The sequence below is a fragment of the Jatropha curcas genome, chromosome 7, assembly GCF_041381405.1.
Source record: "Jatropha curcas cultivar XTBG-Jc1 chromosome 7, XTBG_Jcur_1.0, whole genome shotgun sequence".
Taxonomy (NCBI): Eukaryota; Viridiplantae; Streptophyta; class Magnoliopsida; order Malpighiales; family Euphorbiaceae; genus Jatropha; species Jatropha curcas.
The window spans coordinates 30,228,990-30,248,891 of NC_143157.1; the positions used below are offsets into that span (position 1 = coordinate 30,228,990).

Here is a 19,902-nt window from a genome sequence, read left to right on the forward strand (position 1 = left end):
TTTTTAAAATGCCCTCCAGCTCCAGTAGCATTTTCCTTTAATAATCAGACGACAACGCTGGTTTCTTTTTTTTTTCCAATTTAATTTCCTTGTAATGGAAGACTTTTTATTTATTAAAGAAATTTTTGCTTCCCAAAAAAAAAAAAAAAAATAAATAAATTGAGCTAGACTCGCCAACACATTCCGAGTTTGCCCATCGAGTCTCCCATCCCATCCCTTCTCAATCTGATATAATTAACTCAGTAACTCATTCATATACTTTCTAATTGCTCTGAATGAATTAGCTACAGCATTGCTGCTTTAAAAGGCTATCTATAGCTAATAAAAATTGAACAGTTTTAAGTTCTAGAATAGAAATTACAGTTACAAGCAGATCCTGAACATTACAGCTTTTTTTTTTTTTTTTTTTTTAAAAAAAAAGAAAGAAAAATATTTCCCTTCACCAAGCAAGAATTGAAGTGTTCTCTATTATGCTTGGAATGAAAGATTATATTCCTCAAGTAAAAGTTGATCCTCGGAACATATTCTGAAAAAAGTGCAGCTTGGCCATTGGACTAATTAACAACTAATACTAAGAGCTTCAATCTCCATGTCAAGGCTTTCCTCATATAAGAGCTGAATCTCCTTAAGGGTCAAGGCTTTCCGTACACATCTTCGAATGCTAAGACCGATGGCTATGTTATGATTCATAATTCACTGTGACCTGCATAAAGCTCTGGCATTGATCAGTTACATTATCTTCTCCTGCAGAAGTTGGAACTGCATTAGATGGCAAAAGTTCAACCCAGCAGCCAAGACCTTGTGTGATACACAAAACCTACACCGCCGGCCATTTATCCATTTCCAATCAACACAATCGATCACTCATTCCAACCTACCCTTACCAGTAATCCTTACAAGAGCACTTGCCCCCTTTAAAATGGTGAAACCGATGTCTATCTCTGATGATTATTTCTCTATCAAACAACTTCGATATGAGTTTGCTTGCTTGATGGCAGTCCTTACATGTACGCAAATTTTTTGAGATATGAAGAGTTTCCCCTGGTTTAGTCCTCAACAATCCAAATGCAATGGCAAGTTTCTCGCTGTGATAATGCAAGGAGTTCTCCTTGTCCTCCTCATCAAGGTCATGCGGCACTTCACTAATGTCAGGCACATAGCCAGAAGATTTTATACGTTCCAGCATCTCATCAACTTCAGCATATATTTCCTTAGATTGAGGATGAGTCCTTCCACCAGCAACAAATTCATTTACAGTGCCTTCTAATTGGATCACGGAAATACCTGGAATTTTCTTTACTCCCCTATCACTCATCAATTTCCTCACGTTTGCAACATCTTCCCATTTAGCAGCATTGGCATATAAATTAGCCAGTAGCACATAGCGACCACTATTGTGAGGTTCAAGTTCAATTACTCTTTTCCCTATTTCCTCTCCCACCACAATGCTTCTGTGGTTCTTGCAGGCTCCCAGAAGAGCACCTAGTACAGTTGCATCAGGGTTCATAGGCATCTCATCAATAAGCTTTCTTGCCTCCTCCAGCATCCCAGCCCTCCCAAGCAAGTCAACCATGCATCCAAAATGCTCTGTCCTTGGCTCAATTCCATGAACTCCAGTCATGTGACGAAAGTAGTAACGCCCTTCCTCAACTGAACCAGAATGAGCACATGCACTAAGGACATTCACAAAAGTAATGTTATCAGGAGCTACCATTGCCCTCTCCATCTCCTCAAATAGCATAATGGCAGCTTCTCCTTGACCGTGCATTGCTAGCCCTCCGATCATGCAATTCCAAGAAGAAATCTCTTTGTGAGGCAAGCTGTTGAAAACATCAAAAGCCTTCTCCAGGCTACCACATTTGCAATACATGTCAATCAATGCTGTTGCAAGTTTGGAGTCCATCTCAACTCCATTATTCTCAATGTAGGTATGTATCCACTTCCCCTGCTCTAAAGCACCTAGTCCTGCACAAGCCGATAACATGCTAGCTGCCACAAACTTGTCCAAGACCACCACCTCTTCTCTTATCCCATTAAACAAAGCAAACGCTTCATGGAACCTGTTGTTCTGAACAAAGGCGGCCATCATGGCATTCCAAGAAGCAGAATTCCTTTCAGGCATGGACTGGAAAACTTCAAAAGCTTCATCAACAAATCCCCACTGAGAATACCCAGAAATCAAACTGGTCCAGGAGACGAAGTTTTGGTCAGGCATTCTATCAAAGATTCTCCTGGCTTCCTCCACTGCTTGAAACTTCATATACATATAAATCAAATTATTTAGAGAAAAGACATGAGCTCCAAAACCGAATTTCAAAACTTGGGCATGAATTTGGTTCCCTTGTTTAATATTATTATCTAGACAAGCGGCTCTAATTACTGAGGGGAAAGTGAAGCCATTGGGCATAACAGAGTCCTGTAACATGCGAAAATAGAGAAGAATGGAGTTCCTGGGTAACTGGTGCTGCAGGTAGCCTTTAATAATGATATTATAAACGAATGCATCTGGTTCAGGAATTGTGTCAAACAGCTTGGTAGCATAAAGTAAATCACCGTCGTCGGAGACGGAACAGAACTTGATGACTGGAGTGATTACATGTTTATTAGAGGACAGGCCAAGTCGAATGAGCTGAGAATGAAATTGCCTGAGCTCAGCCATGTTGGAGCATTTGTTGAGGCTGGGGGCTTGAATCGGTGAAGATTGGGCTTTGGGAGCATTAGACGCAGAGTTAGAAGCCGGTGTCGTCGTCGGTGCCCAGAATTGGAGGAGGGTCAGTGCGGTCATGTTTAGCTGTTAGCACTGTACACTTTGGTTTGGTTGCTTCCCTGCCACACATGATATGCTAATCTCTTGCTATTTATATGCAATTCGAAATATAAGATAAAAATTGAGACTTGTTTGGAATGACTTCCAAACCAAGTCCTCAACTATTTATTCTTACTGCGAAACCACTAACCAGGCCAGGCAATAGTTTTGAATTTGATGAGCAAATTGACGAGAGGGAACTCATTTCGGGGAAACTGTTGGATCAGATTCACAGCCATCACCACCTCAACTCAATTATATATCGTCATGTCTTTATTTAGAATAGGCTTTTTTTATTTATTCATTTTAATTTTTAGCACCTTATCCAACAAAAAACATGAATCCGTTGAGGGCTGTTGTGGGAGTAATCTCCATTCTCCTGGTTGTAGGCGTATGCATTGGACTTTTAGCAGGCGTAAACAATGGCGGTTTTGATGAAGAAGCTGATGAAGACGACGAGAAAGCACTTTCTACAACTTCCAAGACAGTCGCTGCAATCTGTAAGCAAACAGATTACAAGCATCGTTGTGTTGTCAGCATTTGCTCCACCGCTCGCAACAAAAGCGCCACCCCTTTAGATTTCGTCAAAGCCGCCATAAACAACACCATCCACCATGTCACATTGGCCAAGAATAATACAGCAAATATAATAGGAAAAGACGTCAAAAATTCCACCCAAAAGATGGCTTTGGACGACTGCGACGATTTGTTGCAATATGCCATTGACGAGCTTCAAGCCTCCTTGTCGGCCGTAGATAACAGCAGCGTAGACACTATTCAAGACGGCCAGGCTGAGCTTAAAAACTGGTTAAGTGCTGTCATGTCATACCACCACACGTGCCTTGAAGGCTTTGCCAACACTCCCCTTTTCAAGCCAATGGTACAGACCCTTATCAATTCCACTCACCTAACCAGCAATGCCTTAGCCATTGTTTCTGGTATTTCAGATATCCTAAGCGCTTTCGGCGTCCCGCAGAACGTTAATGCAAATCAAACTTCTCGACGACTCATGAATAGCGGCTATGCCTCTCCAACATGGATGTCAATTGGAGACAGGAAACTGTTGGCTAGTCGAAACAACGCCAACGTCGAGCCGAATGCCATTGTTGCACAGGATGGCAGCGGCCGGTATAAAACTATCAGAGCTGCCCTTGCCGCCTACCCAAAGAACCTTACAGAAAGATATGTCATTTACGTAAAAGCTGGGGTTTATAATGAAAATGTAACAATTGCCAAGGATAAAGTAAACGTCTTTATGTACGGAGATGGGCCGCGGAGGACGATAGTTACAGGGAATAAGAGCTACAAAAATGGAATACCCACCATAAGAACTGCCTCCTTCTGTGAGTTTTGATTTGCTTTTGGAATTTTGGCAATTTCAATTTGTAAGCATAATAATAATGAGTTTGATGTTACAGCGGCCATAGGAGACGGGTTTATGGCCAAGTCAATGGGATTTCAAAACACAGCCGGTGCAATAGGGCACCAGGCGGTGGCTCTTCGTGTCCAGTCGGATAGAGCAGCCTTGTATAACTGCAGAATGGATGGGTATCGAAACACATTGTATCAACAAACCCATCGCCAGTTCTACCGCAACTGTATGATTTCAGGAACTATTGATATCATCTTTGGTGACGCAGCTGCCGTCGTCCAAAACTCTTTGATCGTTGTTAGGAAACCCGACCCCGGTCAGAAAAACACAATCACGGCTCATGAACGAGCTGACAAACATGAATCCACAGGTCTGGTTATCCAGAACTGTCGAATCGTTCCGGACCAGAAGTTGTTTCCAGTGTCATCACAGTTCCCATCATATTTGGGGAGACCTCGGAAGCCGTACTCTAGAACTGTAATAATGGAATCCCAAATTGGGGGATTTATCGAACCAGCAGGGTGGCTAGAATGGATTTGTAAATTATACCTGAATACTTTGTATTTTGCTGAGTACAGCAACAGAGGCGAAGGTGCCAACACTAGTGCCAGAGTAGAATGGGAAGGTTACCATGTTTTAACAGAGATAAAACAGGCTCGTCGGTTCAGAGCTGCTCGATTTATCCAAGCAAACCAGTGGCTTCGTACTACTGGTTTCCCTTGCTTGCTTGGTTTAAAAAACGATTGAAATCTGGTTGTAAGCTTTGCTTCCATGTTTGTTCCCCACTGTCTGAAACAAGTTGAGGTAGACAAAAAGCATAATTTTCCCGTCCATTACATTAGTCCAATCCAATATTGCAACCTTGTCATGTTAAGCAAAATTATAACCCAACATGTCCAAAATCCATATGCACCTTCTTTATGAAAAATGTATTGCGTTCACTTTATGAAATCATTACAATCATTACGCCCCGTGACGATAATCACAATTCAACTAATTTTTTGAGGAAATAATGCAGAAATTTGTCCAGAAAGGTTTGTATTGTTAAAGCCTAACAATGTCAAGACCAAATTGTTTGCATTATTGCAAAATTAAAAAGATGGATGGAAAAAAAGAAATAAAAAATTAAGATCAAACAGTATATTATTTAAAATTGCAATAAATAGAAAAGTTTGGATAATTTTTTTTAAAGACTACTACTATGCATTAAAGGAGAGCTAGTAATTTAAAATTTTAGTTGAGGTGTCAAAGACAATAATCTTAATGTTAGATGTGATTTAGATGGGAAGCTATTATTAGTAATGGAAATTAGTGTGGAATAATTATAATTATAAACATAAACTTACTACATGTTTTTGGATTTTACCATCCAAAAATTCACCACAACACACATTTGCAATGAGAAATTGGTAACTAACCCTTTTTTTTTTTTTTTTTTTACAAAAATGAAAGCAAAGAGTCCAGCAGATAATTCAGATCACAAGAAAGAAATAAGCTTGACAAAAAATACAGAAACATCACCTACAAGCACGACATCCCCTGTTCTATGCTGAAAATCATCATCTTTACAAGAAAGATAGCCAGAAATCAGCTTCAATAACAGAGAGGATGCCTGAGTCGATTACTACTGTTACTGGCGTTTCAACTGTCCTGCATTGCCACTAACATTAACAACAAGAGAAACCGAGTGCAGTCCATTACTGCCCTTGTCTCCTCTTACAATTCCATCTGCTAAGATTCGCTTGTTGTTATTGTTACTGACTTTGATGCCTGTTCCGGTAGCTACTTTGGAATCTCTGTCCTTCTCCTTCATCTCTTTCTCTTTGGCAGCCAAGTAGGCAAGTCTTTCTAAAGCTTCTCTTGCTCTCTTCTTCGCCAATGCAGCTTCTTTCACCCTCCTCTCGGCTTCAACCCTAGCCACCGTTGCAGCTTTGGCCATGGAGACTGCGGCAATTCTGGCGCCAGCCAAGAGTGCTCTGGCAGAGTCCTTATCAATAGGCGTGCCACTATTAGTGGCATTATTAGAGTCGAGGTTAAAGAAGGAGAAATTAGGGGTGGAGCAAGCTGGGCAGAGGAAGGAAGGAGGGGAATGGGGATGGGACCAGGGAACGCATGAGAGGTGAGAGATGGAAGGGCATTTGAGGCACATGAGGCGCTCATGAGGAGGAAGAGACTCGTCGTACACTTCGAAGCAGAAGGGGCAGAAGAGACCCTGGTGACTCTTAAGGATGCAATTGGTGCAGAGTCGACGGTAAGCGGCTCTGTGGCGGACGTTGTGGAGGACCCACCGCCTCACTCCACCGCATCCACCGCATTCCGACTGGTCCATTATGTAAATTAACGATGATAAGGTTGGAGTTGCATGGGGTTATTGATCTCCCAACGGTAACCCTAGCTATAGCTAGAAACAGAGACGCAGAGGTTAGGGCCGAAAGTAACTGGCGAGTCGAAGAATTTACTCGATTTTTCTTACTTTGAGGTTTGGCACAAAAAAAATAAATATAATCAAAATAAAAAAGAAGAAGAACAGATGGGATGGTATGGGGTTGAGCGAACAAACACGACGAGACGACGAACTGCGAAATTTCCTTTTGCCGTTAGAGATTCTTAATTGGAATGGTCGACACGTAAAAGGGCTCCCACCAGAAATTTCACTTATCTTATTATCATATATATTAATAATATTATTTACGCTTTTTAATTTAACCAACGGTTTGCCATTATTATTTTCTTTTTTTTCTATTTTCCTTCTGTTTATAAATTAAGTTCTTCCAGTGATAGGATGAACATCTGAAGCAGAAGATAACAACACTAACAAAACACTAGCATAGAATAGAAAAAATTAAAAAAAAAAAAAAAAAAAAAGGCAAAAACTTTTTCTTCTAAAATGCATTATTTTTGTCATGGAAATATTTCTGGGCAACGCGCCACTTGTAGTGAAGTTCAATTTCAATAGCAGTCTGACAAACAATGCATTGCACAATATTTAACTTGTGATTCCAAAACTAGTAGCTTAAAACAGCCTAATTGAGCATGAGAATACCAGGAAATTCAATTTCAAGCGCAACAATTTTACAATCGCCACTAGCCAACATTCTAGAAATTCCTATTTATTTGAAACACTGTGCTGATATCCAATCATGGTTGGCCCGGCCATTTTCGATTTCCAGATTTCCAATGGAAATAACAAAATTATGTGCCCTGCAGCTGCAGTCCTCCAACAAAAAAATAACTGGATTAACAGCCTCAGCAAATTGCCCAGAATACAATCCTCTAATGCTACCTGTGTATTTGATGTAAAAAGTACTGACTGCAAGGCGATTAAGCCCAAACCGACCTCTATTGCCAATTAATCTGCAGCCATAAATGGATCTATTTCTCCAAGCTCAGCAACCAGAGGTTCTGAAGTTTCATCTTCTGCCGCAAAGTAAGTAGGGAATGGAAGCATAGAAACATCAGGTTTCTTGTAAACAGCATCTTTTATAAATACAAAGTTTCCTTCGGCACCAGGAACCTATAAACAATTGAAACCTCCATCAAAATTATAATTCAAGAAAAATATAACAACAGGGAAGTGTCACAGTGGGTGGGGAAAAACACTCATCATTCTCTGTTTCTCCTTTAATGTAAATGCATTGCACAATATTGTTGAGCTTGAGATAAAATGTGCAGAACAAAACAAACAAAACATGTTATCAGAGTAATCAAGAACAAAAGTTTCCAGCCACTCGGAATGAATTTCGTAATATTTCCCAACCCATCAAAGAAAAAAAAAGATAAATTTGGTAAATTTGTAAGACATGCTCAATTAATTTTCTTATATAGATTTGGTAAATTTGTAAAACATTTTACATGGATTGCCACCCCCATTCCATTAATTTTCTTAAGCATCTATACATGAAGTTAAATTTGGTAAGAAAACCACACCTGGCCTCTCACCCACATCAAATTCCTTGCTGGATCTATTTTGTAGACCCATACATTTTTAACTGTTCTCTGCTCCGCACCCATGCGACCAGGCATCTTTTTGCCTTTAAATACCTGCCAGAAAGCAAACACAATTCTCACCATTGCAAACCAAGGGCAGTTAAACAAAGATAAATCTATAGCAATGCAATCAATGAAATCCAAAATCAGAGAATATGCCTTCAACAAATTAAAAAAGAATAGTCTAGGAAAAATAAATTAGTGGTATGCATTGATTATTACAACCCAAGAAAATGGCTTTGGATAAGATTGAAAGGAGGGAGAGTTCAAGTAGCAGACAACTAGATCAAGATTTATGATTAGCTTAGTACAGTAAGGTCATGTGGATAGAGCCATCCTCCATCATTACCTAATAGCCCTCTAGGGGAAAATGTAAATACAATGGTCTTTCAATGGTTAAATAGTGGAAAAAATAAGTGCTATAAAGTTTCAACCAAATCCCTGAATTACACTTTGCAGTGTGATTCATCAAAAGGAGAAGAAAAGAAGTCATCCATTGAAGTATCAGAATGAAGCTTTAATTCTAGCATCTTTGAGAAGGAAACTATTCTGCGCTTTTTGAGTCTGCCAAGTGACCATTTCCACTCAACTACTACTTATTCCATTCCATTCAAGAGTTGACTCAGTTCCTCACAATCTTCAGATGATAGTCCATAAGAATATTCAGTATTTGTAAGACATGCATAAGAACATTGATACAATGATGTACATGTGTAAGAGGAATGGTTATTGGTATAGGCATAACATGCAAAAGTTCATAATTAAACCAAGACTACTGCAGAAGCTTCATGAGAGCAAAAACTGAAAGTTGAGACTTAAGAGAATGCATAGAGCATATTTTCCATACTATTTATTCCTCATGTATATGATCTATAAGTTGCAAAATTAATCAATATATCGCATTAATCTCACTAAGACATAAAAAGATTACATTCTGAAATGTTAATCATCATTTCAGAAAGAATCAGCATGCAAGATTTGTAATTCAGGAAGTATATGATTTAAGAACCAGATCGAAATCTGTGTTTCAACAATCTAAGAGATACACACCTTACCAGGTGCATCCCTCTGACCAGTAGAGCCAAGACTTCGATGTGATAGTGATGCACCATGACTTGCAGGCATTCCTTTAAATCCATGTCTTTTCATAACACCCTGAACAGAGAATAAAACAACAAGACATGTAAAAAGCAATATGATAAATCTTGACATTCTCTTATCTTAGAGGATTGTTGGGGATTTTGAACAACAGTGTTTCAGGAACTCACCAATCTTTCAAATTTCAGGAAGACCCTGAATGGGAGTGTTTTGGGGTTTTCGAACCCTCCAAATAACCTCAAAAAACCCTTCCTTTAAAATAACCCTCCTCCCAAACAACTCAAAAACCCAACTTTATTTTACCTTACCATACCTTTCCCCTCTATAACCCTCCATCCAGAAAATGGCTAACTATCCTGTTTTGACATCACAAATTTCACAAAGACTATCCCTTTCTTTTTTCTTCATAATGGGTATTGCAAATGGAACTACCTAAGCATCAAAATTAAAGATTTAATATACATTAATAAAATGTGACTCCATCACACCAGTGATGCGTTCGAAGAACCCAATAAACCACGAGCTAAATTAAGTATCTTAAGTTGAACAAGCGGAACAAAGGGAAGTTGAAGGAAATAGTTAGACAGTGACATGAACAATAAAGAAGAAAATATGTAACCTGAAATCCTTTTCCTCTGGTGATTCCCGTGACATCAACGAATTGACCGGGAACGAAATGACGAACGCCAATGGAAGTACCAACAGGGAGAAGCGCATCTTCTGTGACAGGAAATTCTTTCAGCTTCCGTTTCAATGGAACATCTTGAGCTCTAAAATGACCCACTTCAGGCTTCGTCAAATGTTTAGCCTTCTTCTGCCCATAACCAATCTGAACAAGTAATATCAAACGCATATCCATGAACTTAACCCTCCATTTTGGTGAACCAGAAGAAGATAAAAAACTTTTACAAATGCGAAATTTAGAGCAATGTGTTTGATATGGAATAAAGATATATAGTAGGTAGCTGTACCTGTAAGGCAAAATGGCCTTCCTTCTCAACAGTCTTGACCTGAGTAACGATGTTATCGTCAACCCAAAGGACAGTGATGGGAATCCTTTCGCCCCATTTATCCCAAAGAGCAGACATTCCACACTTGAGAGCAATCAAACCAGTTCGCTTAGAATTAGGGGTCATGATGCCGGGCTTTGGCTCAATGATCCGAGACTCTCGGTTTTGGATCTCGTAACCATCGAGTAGAGAATCGGTGCTAAACCTCCTAACGAAGTAGTACAGGGATGATGCTGCTGATGGCGATGTTGTTTTAGTACTGAGCGAAAGAAGATGGTGGAAACGAGAAACAAGGCCTCTCGATTGGGCCGACATGGCTTAGCTAAAGATGTATATTGAGGAGATTGCACTGCGACGGAATATGAAATCGAACTTTTGTGTTAATAAAGGAAAGAGGGACGAGAAATTGCAGACAGCATCTTTGGAACCCGAAGGCTGAAGGAACAGCAGAGGGATTTGGTGTAGGGTTTTAGGCTGTCTAAAAAAAAAGGGAAAATTATTATGTCGTCCCTGAAGTTTCACCAAATTAATTAAATAATCAAATATTTTGATTAAATATCTAAATCATTCCCACAATATGTATCTATTAGACTATACAGTCCTTCCGTCCATATTTAGAGGCTTTTGCCGTTAAAAGAAACGAGGAGCGGGGAAAAGTTGCTGAAGAAAACGACACCGTTTCTTGTAATAGAAAACTTCCTGCGATCATGAAGACACAAAAAGAAAAAAGGAAAATATTTAGACCAGCCAAAACAAGACACGTGAAAGGGCCGTTATCGCCGAAGTATTCTTGTTGGGTTGCCTGCTCAGACTTCAGTAAAGCAGTAACTCTATATCTCCGGCTCGTTAATGGAGCTCTCTCCTCCTCCACACTTGCCCTTTCCGATTAAGAGGGTTCGAAGCCTACAACATCACATTATAAGCTTGTGGGCGCTGAATCTAAATACACGAAGCTGGAAGCGGAGACAGAGATGGATAAACGTTTCAGCAAGGGCGACAGGGGCGCTAGAGCAGGCGGGGGGGAAGATGGTGATGGAGCTGGTGGGCGCGTTCAACGAGCTGACGGAGAGGATGAATGTGCTGTCGACAAGTTCTTCGCGAATACTTTTCAAGGCCTTGAAGCTGTCCATCCCCATACTTCAGAACTTACCTATGGCTCCTGATGGCCGCTCTCCTTTCTCCAAGGCCTTGTCTGTGGCTCTGGTACTGGCGGATCTTCAGGTACTTGTCTCTGTGTCCTCTGTCTCCTAATTGTAATTCTTACTGGAAGCGCTCTAACGACGACTTATCCTTTTAACTTATTTTCTACTATATCAAGTGTCCGCAAACAATTAGGAATTTAGAATTATGTTAATTTCGGAACTTTGATCATCTTCCTTTTTCACATTAATTAATTGAGGTTACAAAAAGTTTCAGCATTTAAATTGAGAATTTTGTTCTTTTCTATTCGCTTAAATGAAAGAAATGGTAAGCACTATGCAGATGTGAGGAATTGAATCCAACTGTCGAATTGGACTTGTTTGATGCATGCGGAGCTTTTTACGTTACGCTTCAAATTCTTAGAATACGCCCTATGGTCGATCGAAGGTCCTATGCCAGTTAAACTCAAATCTATCTTACCTTCAATCCATCCTCTGCAAATTATCTTTTGGTTGTCATTTCATTTCAATTGTCCTTTTAGCTTGATGTAACCTTGCCAGCTTTTACCTGCCAGTTTCTATTATCATTATAGGCAATAGCTAACTAAAACTTTTATTGCCAACAAAATATAAATTTGCAGATGGACGCAGAAGTTATTTCCGCTAGTATACTAATGCAGGTCTTTGAGGCTGGTGCAATATGCATGCACGAAGTCAGAGATCACATAGGGATTGGTACTGCTCATCTACTGCATGAAAGTTTGCGTGTGAAGAACATTCCTTCAAGAATTGAAGTTTTGGATGATGATGGTGCTGCTGCTATAAGAAAATTCTGCCTTACCTACTATGATATCCGGGCCTTGATTTTGGACTTGGCTCTCAAGCTTGATATGATGAGACATTTAGATTACTTGCCTAGGTATCAACAACAGATTTTGTCTCTTCAGATTATGAAGATACATGCCCCTTTGGCTCATGCTGTGGGAACTAACTACCTGTCAATGGAACTAGAGGATCTCTCTTTCCGTTACCTCTTCCCATATTCCTACCTGTATTTGGATACATGGTTACGCAGCCATGAGACTGGAAGTAAGCCTCTAATAGATATATACACGGAAAAGCTGCATCAATCCCTTAGAGCTGATCCTATCTTAGCCGACATGGTGGAGGATATCTCAGTTAAAGGCCGCTATAAAAGCCGCTTTAGCACAATGAAGAAGATCTTGAAAGATGGTCGGAAACCAGAGGAAGTAAATGATGTCCTAGGTTTGCGAGTCATATTAAAGCCCAAGTTTGGTGAAGATACGTCAGAAGTAGGTGAAAAAGCATGCTATCGGACTTGTGAAATTATCCAAACTTTGTGGAAAGAAATGCCACACAGAAGGAAAGACTACATTGCCAGTCCCAAAGCTAATGGATATAGGAGTTTACATATGGCAGTTGATATAAGTGACAATGGCAAGACTAGACCACTAATGGAAATCCAAATAAGGACTACAGAGATGGACATGCTTGCAGTTGATGGAACAGCATCCCATTCACTGTACAAGGGTGGTCTTACTGATCCAGAAGGGGTTAGTACTTTTAATTGCATGGTTGAAAGATCATTATTGTGACAAGTTTTAATAGACCACAAAAAAAAAAAGGACTATTCGAAAGTGTAATATTAAACTCTGAGAGTCTCCTAAAATCATATGAACAAGCCTCAAACACACTAAGAGTTTTTTTTTTTTTTTTTTTTCATTTATCTGTTTTCTTTTTTTAGAATCATGAAATAGGACGGTTTATTCATGAACCATTCCATTTCAATGTTCATTACGATGTTGGAATGGAAAAGAGGAGGCACTGGAAGAGAGGCAGGCTTAGTTTTGGTTCAGTAGAAAAGTGAATGCTGAATTGTACACCATGATAAAATTTTCAAGTGCATTAACCTTATTCCCGGATATTAGACGATTTAAAACATTTTAACATTAGGCATATTTTCTAGAATCTGATTGACTTATGATTCAGGCAAAGCGGCTCAAGGCTATAATGATGGCAGCTGCTGAACTTGCAGCATTGCGTCTTAGAGATCTTCCATCTGCTAAAGGTATTGAGATTGACCAGAGAGATCGAGTATTTCGTCTTTTGGACAAGAATGGTGACGGCCAAATTAGCATTGAGGAACTCATGGAGGTGATGGAAGAGCTAGGTGCCCCTGGGGAAGATGCAAGGGAGATGATGCAGCTTCTTGATTCAAACAGCGATGGTTCTCTGAGCTCTGATGAATTCAATACATTTCAGAAGCAGGTAAAGGGTTGATATATGTTTCTTGATATTCAAATATGAAGTTGAAATATCTCTGATTTCAAATTCATTATGAGATAGTAATTTCACAGTCTTTATTGTGTCTATTGTGTGATTTATACTATCACAAGTTCACAACCATCGAAGTGGGTTGTGAACTTGCTTGCTCACATGATTATTAAATATAAAAACCACTTTTACGGTTAGAATGCGGAAATGCAGTTGGTCTATTCTATCTTATTTTGCCCTTTTTCAACTTTTATATGTTTATATTGCTTCTACAGGTTGAATTCATGCGAGCTTTAGAGGACAGAGATGATAATTACAAGACCTTGTTGAATGAGAAACTTAAAATGGCTGACGAAAGTGGCTTGATTCAGGTTTATGGCAAAGGGCTTGGCAACAGACTTGCAAGTTAGGAGCTATTGACGGCACAAAACGTTCATGTACAGATACCCTTTTCTGCACAAAAAAATTTCAAATCTTCAGTTGTATATAACACTGCAATTTTCATGCATCATTACACTTCTAATGTTTCTGAACTGGGTAGTCAAGTGTTATTTTTTCCGTCAGAATTTAATATGTACATCCTGATCATGTTGTTTGATGATTGTACGTAGTGCAAAGTCATATCCCACTATTATGTTAGTTGTATCCTGAAGAAACCCTAGCAGATTAGCCTTGTACTGGGACAAAGCATCATATTTCTACAGACAATAGGTCATGAATTAGTATGCAAGTATTTGACTTGGTTTTGGCGCTAAATATAAATAGGAAGTCACCAGCAAATTAGATGATGAGCAAATTTGCATAAGAAATTTATTCAGTTTGTCATTTTTTCTTTTGGATTCAAAGAGAAATTTGAGACTTACCAAGTTTATGTACTTGTTAAATTACTCCACTACTAGCAGGAGGATGATCATCCTCCAAAAGAGCATTGAAAGCCAAGAATCTAGATGGTGAATTGTTAACCTTATCATCTCTGAACCCTGCAAGAACATTAATCGTAAGGTTCGTCGCAGAAGCCACATTAATCGTGAAATCCATGTCCTCTTAAGGAGTGGCCAAAGGCAAATTAAGGTTTTGATGGAGGGGGATAAGCTGTGCACGGCTACCTCAGCACCACAAAGGACACAAAGCTCGGCGGCCGTATTGATAAGACCGTGGTGGCGCTTTACATAGGCTACTTTTAGACTTTTAGTGATGTTTTTGGGTTATTTTCTTCACATCATTCTTTTGGCGGCCTTTGCTCCATCTCTCGAGTCTGCTGCTATTACCGACCAGGGACGGATCGATTGTTTTTTTGCTTTTTGTTGGGAATTTGGGATTGCCTGAAGATGCAGCGTCATTTAATATTTAGAGCTTCAAATTTTGCCAACGTAATTACCTTTCTGATTGATACATTTATTAAGGTTGATGAAGCGTACTTTTGGATGTAATTTTCAATTCTAAGTTTTCAGGATTTTGAGTTAAAATGTATCAATAATATAGTACTCCTTTAACCCTCGTCCTTTTTATGTCAAATTTGTGAAAAAATGATTCTTAGAAGCCATAAAATCTTACTACTATTATTCTGCCTTCATTAATGGAAGAATTTTACAGGGGGGTAAAAAAAATATAAAAAGAAAGAAGAAGCTATATCTACCAAGATATCAAGAACAAGGAAGCTTTGAGCACATATAATCTTCTTATTGGGCATTTGGACTAGTTCACATATTGAATTACTATAAGCTCGTTGAATATAATACTGCCACGTAAATAGATAAATTACTTTAGGAATTAGGAATTTGCAATAAATAAACAAGGTTGAGATACAGATCCTCAGTTGCTGCCTCACTTATCTAGCAAATCTCCAGGATTCACTATTCACACTTCTGTCGTCAACAGTCCAATATCATTTGATGGGACGCCTAAATCACTTGATAGCTTTTTACATAACTGTTTTCAAATATCAGCAGAATGTTAGAAAGACAGGGACAGAGATCAAACATTATAAAATGGGTAGGTAGTACAGGGATAGAGAAAGAGGATACCTGTCTGTAAACTGAAGAATCTCCATATGATTTTCGTAATTCAACTACATACAATGATGGGCTTATTTCGAATACCTGATAAAATTGAAATCATATCATATCAACATCTTGCTATGCATCTACGAAAATGCTATTAACATTTTTGTAAAGTAGTTTGGAGTTTCACCTCTGCAGCAACAGAAAGACTACCCAAGCTTCTGTGCTCTTTGTTCTCTTGCACCACTTTCAACTGAAAAATGATCATTAAAATTTCTGTCAACATCTGGCCAGTACATGACTTGCATGACTCATTGTTAACATTTATATCTATGACAAAGAATGAAAGTTGCCATTGTCATAATCAACGAAACTACTAACCCTTCCATTTTTCTTTTGGATCCGAAACCCCATCTCTGTCACAATATCCTCAATCTTTTCATGCAAATCCTTCAAAGAATGATTGGATGTAAATCTGATCTTCCTCTCAGAAACATCCTAAATTGATCCAAACGAGTACACATTTAGGTATTCTGACCAACATGTAAAACAGCAATAGAGGGAAAATTATGGGAGGTAATAGCCACTGCTCTATATTTGGGTACCTCTTGCTCAAAGAAACCCGATAGATCTAGACATGAGGACATCCCAATCAACTGAAAGGCATTAATGAGTGTAGGTGATCCTGGAGTCCTCTCCCTTTCCAATGGCTACACCCAATGAACGGTCCTTCTAGTTAGAGCAACAAAGCACTAAATTCCCAAAGAAGGGGTAGATCAAAATGAAGATTTCAAATTTCTTACCACTTCATCAATTGAGAAGGCTTCATTGTCAATATGCGTGTCTTCTTCTTCTTCTGCAGGATCTGCAGGACTATAGTCCTGCTTAAACCATTCATTAGCTTTGATATCTGCCACTGTAATTCTGGTAACTGGATTTGGATCAAGTATCCTCCTTATCATGTTTTGGGCACCTGGTGATAGCCATTTAGGTATCTGAGCATCCCCTTTAAAAATCTGAAAAATCAAGCATGAAAACTTCTCAAAATGGAAATCACAAACCCGCATCAAAATTCAAAGGAAAAAGGACAAACGAATAACTCTCAATACCTTTTGATATAGAACTGCAAGGTTCCTATCATCAAAAGGGAGATATCCTGTGAGAATTACATACAAAATAACACCACATGACCATATGTCTGATGTGGCACCATTATAACCTCTATTTGAGAGAATCTCAGGTGCAACATAGTTCGGACTTCCACAGGTTGTATGCAGTAACCCATCATCCTGATGTTTAAAAGAATTTTGTAAAAGGAATCAGCTCCCAGAAAGGAAATATTTTCACAGTCTAGTTTAGCAAGGAAGCATACCCTAAAATGCTTGGGTAAAGCACTGAGTCCAAAATCAGATATCTTTATATTTCCTTTTGAATCAACAAGAACGTTCTCTAGCTGCATGTTGAAAACGAAATACTTTGATTAGAACAACAAAAAAGCATTGATTAAAGAAAACTACAATTTTGCTTAATATATATAATTAAATGTGCAAATATCAACCTTGAGATCCCTATGGAAAACACCTTTGTTGTGACAGTAACTGACACCATCAATCAACTGCTGAAAGAGCTTCCTGCCCTGAGCTTCTGGAAGCTTCCCCTTGGATGCCTGTAGGATAAAGGCAGACTATCAATAGCTTGAAAGTAATCAGCTTGAAGATTTTTTTTTTCCTATTTAATTGGATTGAATTCGTGAGAAATTAGTTGGGAGTAAAGATTCTCACTATTCTGTCAAACAATTCCCCTCCATTTACATATTCTAGGACCATGTAAATCTTTGATTTGCTTGCCAAGACCTGCATATTTTCCAAGAACAATTAACAAAGAATTATGTTGTTTCACCACAAAATGTTAGCATAATTGAATATTTGTGAGCACAAGAAGCACCAAAAGAGAAAATGCTAAGCAGCAATGTCAAAGGGAGGAAAAAAATGACAGAAGTGTAGTTCCATCAGTTACCGTAAGAAGAGTAGGAACTTCACCATGATATTTAATCTAAGATTTTCATGCAAGAATGATTAATTAGTTAGAGATGATCAAAGTCCATCAATTCTTTTTACTATTAACTACATTCAAAGAAGAGAAAAAAAATAAAACCTTATCCAATTGATTTAAATATTTTGGTCGCCTTATTCCAGGGCAAAGAAATGTGATGTATGAAGGACTGAAATGTTGCATAGAACAGTACTGTCCAAATAACACCAAGACCAAGAGGGCTTGGGAACGACCTCAATTGTTTAGTTCCAACTAGGCAAATGTGCACACACAGACCCTGCATAGGTAAAGGGCAAGTGGGCGCAGGAGGCCCGCGGCATAACAAAAGTGATAATGATACCGCAAATGTAATATGAACCGATGGCGAGAGTGGGCCCACTGTGAGGTTCAATTATGTTTTACTATCTCTAATTTTCTTTGGCCTCATCCGATCAATTATTGGGGGAGCTTTTCTGAGCGAACAACACCAACCACATCATCAAGAGGACCCCGTTTGCCCTGACAACGACCTCCCCCCGCCCCCGTGCACATGCCACAAAACCATTCCAGTCCACGCGGCAAACTTATCCACACGAGAAACATACACATACTTGATCTGATGGCCAGGAATTTATTTATTTTTCTGGGTAAAAGATTGCCAACTGGACTAGGACTTTAGAATTTTTTTTTTTGTCTACAATCACGCCGCTCAAGTACCACTCGATTTTAAGATTTTTCTTCTCCGGAAAAATAAAATAAGAGAAAATGAAAACGCTTCAGAAAAAAGAAAAAGTATTATATTAACGTAACTTCAAACTACTGGAGCCATTGTTATGTTTGTTTGTGCTCGAAGTTACGCAAGATTTTTCGTACTTTTATTTGTATTTATTATTTATACTTTAACGAACTTAATACGCAATTAATACGGATTCGTATACAGATTTACTGCAACAGATATTCAAAGAAATTAATTACGAAATTGGGATACCTCGTGTAATCTCACAACATTTGGATGTTTGAGAAGCTTCAGGGTGGCGATCTCTCTCTTTATCTGCAATTTATTTCCGGATTCGTGTCAATAAAGAAAAAAGAGCAAGAATCTGTAAATAAAGAAAGAAGCAAAGCATATCCTTGTTGTGTTGTGTAATTTGTTTTTAATTTTAAATTAAATTTCCAATTGAAAGAAATGAGAGAAATTAAAACCTGATCGGTGATCTTGAGGTCAATGATCCTGTTCTTCTCGAGGATCTTAACGGCAAAAGGTTGACCGGAATCAATATTCTTAGCTAATTTAACCTTTCCAAAATTTCCTTCGCCGAGGGTGCGGCCGAGTTCGTATTTTCCAAGTCGCATTCCCTTGTGGTGGTGCGTCACCATTCAGAACAAACAGACCGCACACCTAATTCCTCTCCGGGGGGGGGGGAAGACGCAGATTTGAATTTCTATAGGATATAGAGATGAGGCTTAGTATTCAAACTAGAGAATCGAGAGAGAGAGAGAGAGAGAGAGAGAGAGAGAGAAGGCAGCCGTGATGCTACGTTGTGTAAGTTGTGCAACCGTAAAAACGTTTAATAGACGATCACGATACACTTGCTGATTCTGATTTTCGCTCCAATCCTCTCTGTCCTTCTTATAAGCCCCTCCCCCTCTCTGGTTCTCTATCCGTGTTCTCGTATTATTGTATTATTATTATTATCATTATGGAAAATGTTTTTTTATTTTTATTTTGATAATTATTTTTTATTTAACGATAAATGAAATATCTCATACAAAAAAGCAAATGATTTTGTAATAACAACGTAACATACGAAGATCCGGTTCGGTTCGGTTGGGGTTTGGCTTGCCTGCGGCTACACGGAAGGTGAGCAGATGACCCTACCCTCATAATTTTATGTTTTTATCAAAAAATATATATATAGATATCATGTTTGAATTTTAAAAATCAAATAAAGATGAAATATATATATATATATATATAATTAAATTCAAATCTATAAATGGATTTAAACCTATATACTTTTATATTTGGTAGATTAACTAATTAATTTAAAAGTAAAAATTTATTTTATTTACTGTATTTAATTACTATAGTAATTTTAACAGAATAAGCCGGATTTCGTGGCTTGAATATTACGGCTCTTGGGGTTACCATGTCGTACAATAT

At 38.6% G+C, this 19,902-nt stretch overlaps 6 protein-coding genes across 8 annotated transcripts; 2 read left to right on the plus strand and 4 right to left on the minus strand.

Annotated features, from left to right (window-relative positions):
• Nucleotides 1–231: 231 nt before the first annotated feature.
• Nucleotides 232–3,003, minus strand: LOC105643627 (pentatricopeptide repeat-containing protein At5g66520). The gene has a single exon (XM_012228808.4). The coding sequence runs from the start codon at nt 2,783–2,785 to the stop codon at nt 881–883; it is 1,905 nt and encodes a 634-aa protein (XP_012084198.1). The 5' UTR covers nt 2,786–3,003; the 3' UTR covers nt 232–880.
• Nucleotides 3,004–3,134: 131 nt separating this feature from the next.
• Nucleotides 3,135–5,624, plus strand: LOC105643692 (putative pectinesterase/pectinesterase inhibitor 21). The gene is made up of 2 exons (XM_012228879.4): nt 3,135–4,149; nt 4,225–5,624. Exons 1-2 carry the CDS (start codon nt 3,144–3,146, stop codon nt 4,923–4,925), a joined length of 1,707 nt encoding a protein of 568 aa, XP_012084269.1. The 5' UTR covers nt 3,135–3,143; the 3' UTR covers nt 4,926–5,624.
• On the minus strand, nt 5,471–6,828 carry LOC105643628 (uncharacterized). Its single transcript, XM_012228809.4, has one exon. It carries the CDS (start codon nt 6,505–6,507, stop codon nt 5,809–5,811), a length of 699 nt encoding a protein of 232 aa, XP_012084199.1. The 5' UTR covers nt 6,508–6,828; the 3' UTR covers nt 5,471–5,808.
• A 262-nt stretch (nt 6,829–7,090) lies between these two features.
• RPL3P (ribosomal protein L3 plastid) lies at nt 7,091–10,735 on the minus strand. Its single transcript, XM_012228810.3, has 5 exons — nt 10,235–10,735; nt 9,883–10,092; nt 9,216–9,320; nt 8,106–8,219; nt 7,091–7,692 (listed from the first exon to the last, which is right to left on the minus strand). The coding sequence occupies exons 1-5, from the start codon at nt 10,586–10,588 to the stop codon at nt 7,528–7,530; spliced, it is 948 nt and encodes a 315-aa protein (XP_012084200.1). The 5' UTR covers nt 10,589–10,735; the 3' UTR covers nt 7,091–7,527.
• A 291-nt stretch (nt 10,736–11,026) lies between these two features.
• CRSH (Ca2+-activated RelA/spot-like protein) lies at nt 11,027–14,308 on the plus strand. Its single transcript, XM_012228812.4, has 4 exons — nt 11,027–11,494; nt 12,054–12,986; nt 13,423–13,701; nt 13,983–14,308. Exons 1-4 carry the CDS (start codon nt 11,123–11,125, stop codon nt 14,115–14,117), a joined length of 1,719 nt encoding a protein of 572 aa, XP_012084202.1. The 5' UTR covers nt 11,027–11,122; the 3' UTR covers nt 14,118–14,308.
• A 929-nt stretch (nt 14,309–15,237) lies between these two features.
• Nucleotides 15,238–19,393, minus strand: LOC105643632 (CBL-interacting serine/threonine-protein kinase 1). Of its 3 annotated transcripts, none has more exons than XM_037638836.2 (12): nt 18,942–19,393; nt 18,727–18,789; nt 17,489–17,560; nt 17,266–17,373; nt 17,080–17,160; nt 16,817–16,996; nt 16,511–16,744; nt 16,313–16,417; nt 16,089–16,205; nt 15,898–15,960; nt 15,732–15,806; nt 15,238–15,636 (listed from the first exon to the last, which is right to left on the minus strand). In XM_037638836.2, exons 1-12 carry the CDS (start codon nt 19,113–19,115, stop codon nt 15,565–15,567), a joined length of 1,344 nt encoding a protein of 447 aa, XP_037494764.1. In that variant the 5' UTR covers nt 19,116–19,393; the 3' UTR covers nt 15,238–15,564. The 3 variants fall into 3 exon arrangements, with proteins under 3 accessions (XP_037494764.1, XP_012084204.1, XP_037494767.1); XM_012228814.4 differs by having other exon boundaries at nt 16,511–16,723; nt 18,942–19,391; XM_037638839.2 differs by lacking the exons at nt 18,727–18,789; nt 18,942–19,393 and adding an exon at nt 17,862–18,691.
• Between the last annotated feature and the right edge of the window lie 509 nt (nt 19,394–19,902).

Bases quoted from the DNA above. Each gene is read 5' to 3' on its own strand.
- CRSH (XM_012228812.4), top strand. From the start codon at position 11,123: ATGGAGCTCTCTCCTCCTCCACACTTGCCCTTTCCGATTAAGAGGGTT. The intron at 11,495-12,053 runs GTACTTGTCTCT...ATAAATTTGCAG, and splicing joins TGGTACTGGCGGATCTTCAG to ATGGACGCAGAAGTTATTTC. The intron at 12,987-13,422 runs GTTAGTACTTTT...CTTATGATTCAG, and splicing joins GTCTTACTGATCCAGAAGGG to GCAAAGCGGCTCAAGGCTAT.
- LOC105643628 (XM_012228809.4), bottom strand. From the start codon at position 6,507: ATGGACCAGTCGGAATGCGGTGGATGCGGTGGAGTGAGGCGGTGGGTC.
- LOC105643632 (XM_037638836.2), bottom strand. From the start codon at position 19,115: ATGGTGACGCACCACCACAAGGGAATGCGACTTGGAAAATACGAACTC. The intron at 17,161-17,265 runs GTTGATATTTGC...TTCAACATGCAG, and splicing joins TTTTCCATAGGGATCTCAAG to CTAGAGAACGTTCTTGTTGA. The intron at 16,418-16,510 runs GTAAGAAATTTG...CATTGGGTGTAG, and splicing joins CCTTCTCAATTGATGAAGTG to CCATTGGAAAGGGAGAGGAC.
- RPL3P (XM_012228810.3), bottom strand. From the start codon at position 10,588: ATGTCGGCCCAATCGAGAGGCCTTGTTTCTCGTTTCCACCATCTTCTT. The intron at 10,093-10,234 runs GTACAGCTACCT...TTACTTGTTCAG, and splicing joins AAGGCCATTTTGCCTTACAG to ATTGGTTATGGGCAGAAGAA. The intron at 9,321-9,882 runs GTTACATATTTT...TTCTCTGTTCAG, and splicing joins CCAGAGGAAAAGGATTTCAG to GGTGTTATGAAAAGACATGG.
- LOC105643627 (XM_012228808.4), bottom strand. From the start codon at position 2,785: ATGACCGCACTGACCCTCCTCCAATTCTGGGCACCGACGACGACACCG.
- LOC105643692 (XM_012228879.4), top strand. From the start codon at position 3,144: ATGAATCCGTTGAGGGCTGTTGTGGGAGTAATCTCCATTCTCCTGGTT. The intron at 4,150-4,224 runs GTGAGTTTTGAT...TTGATGTTACAG, and splicing joins CATAAGAACTGCCTCCTTCT to CGGCCATAGGAGACGGGTTT.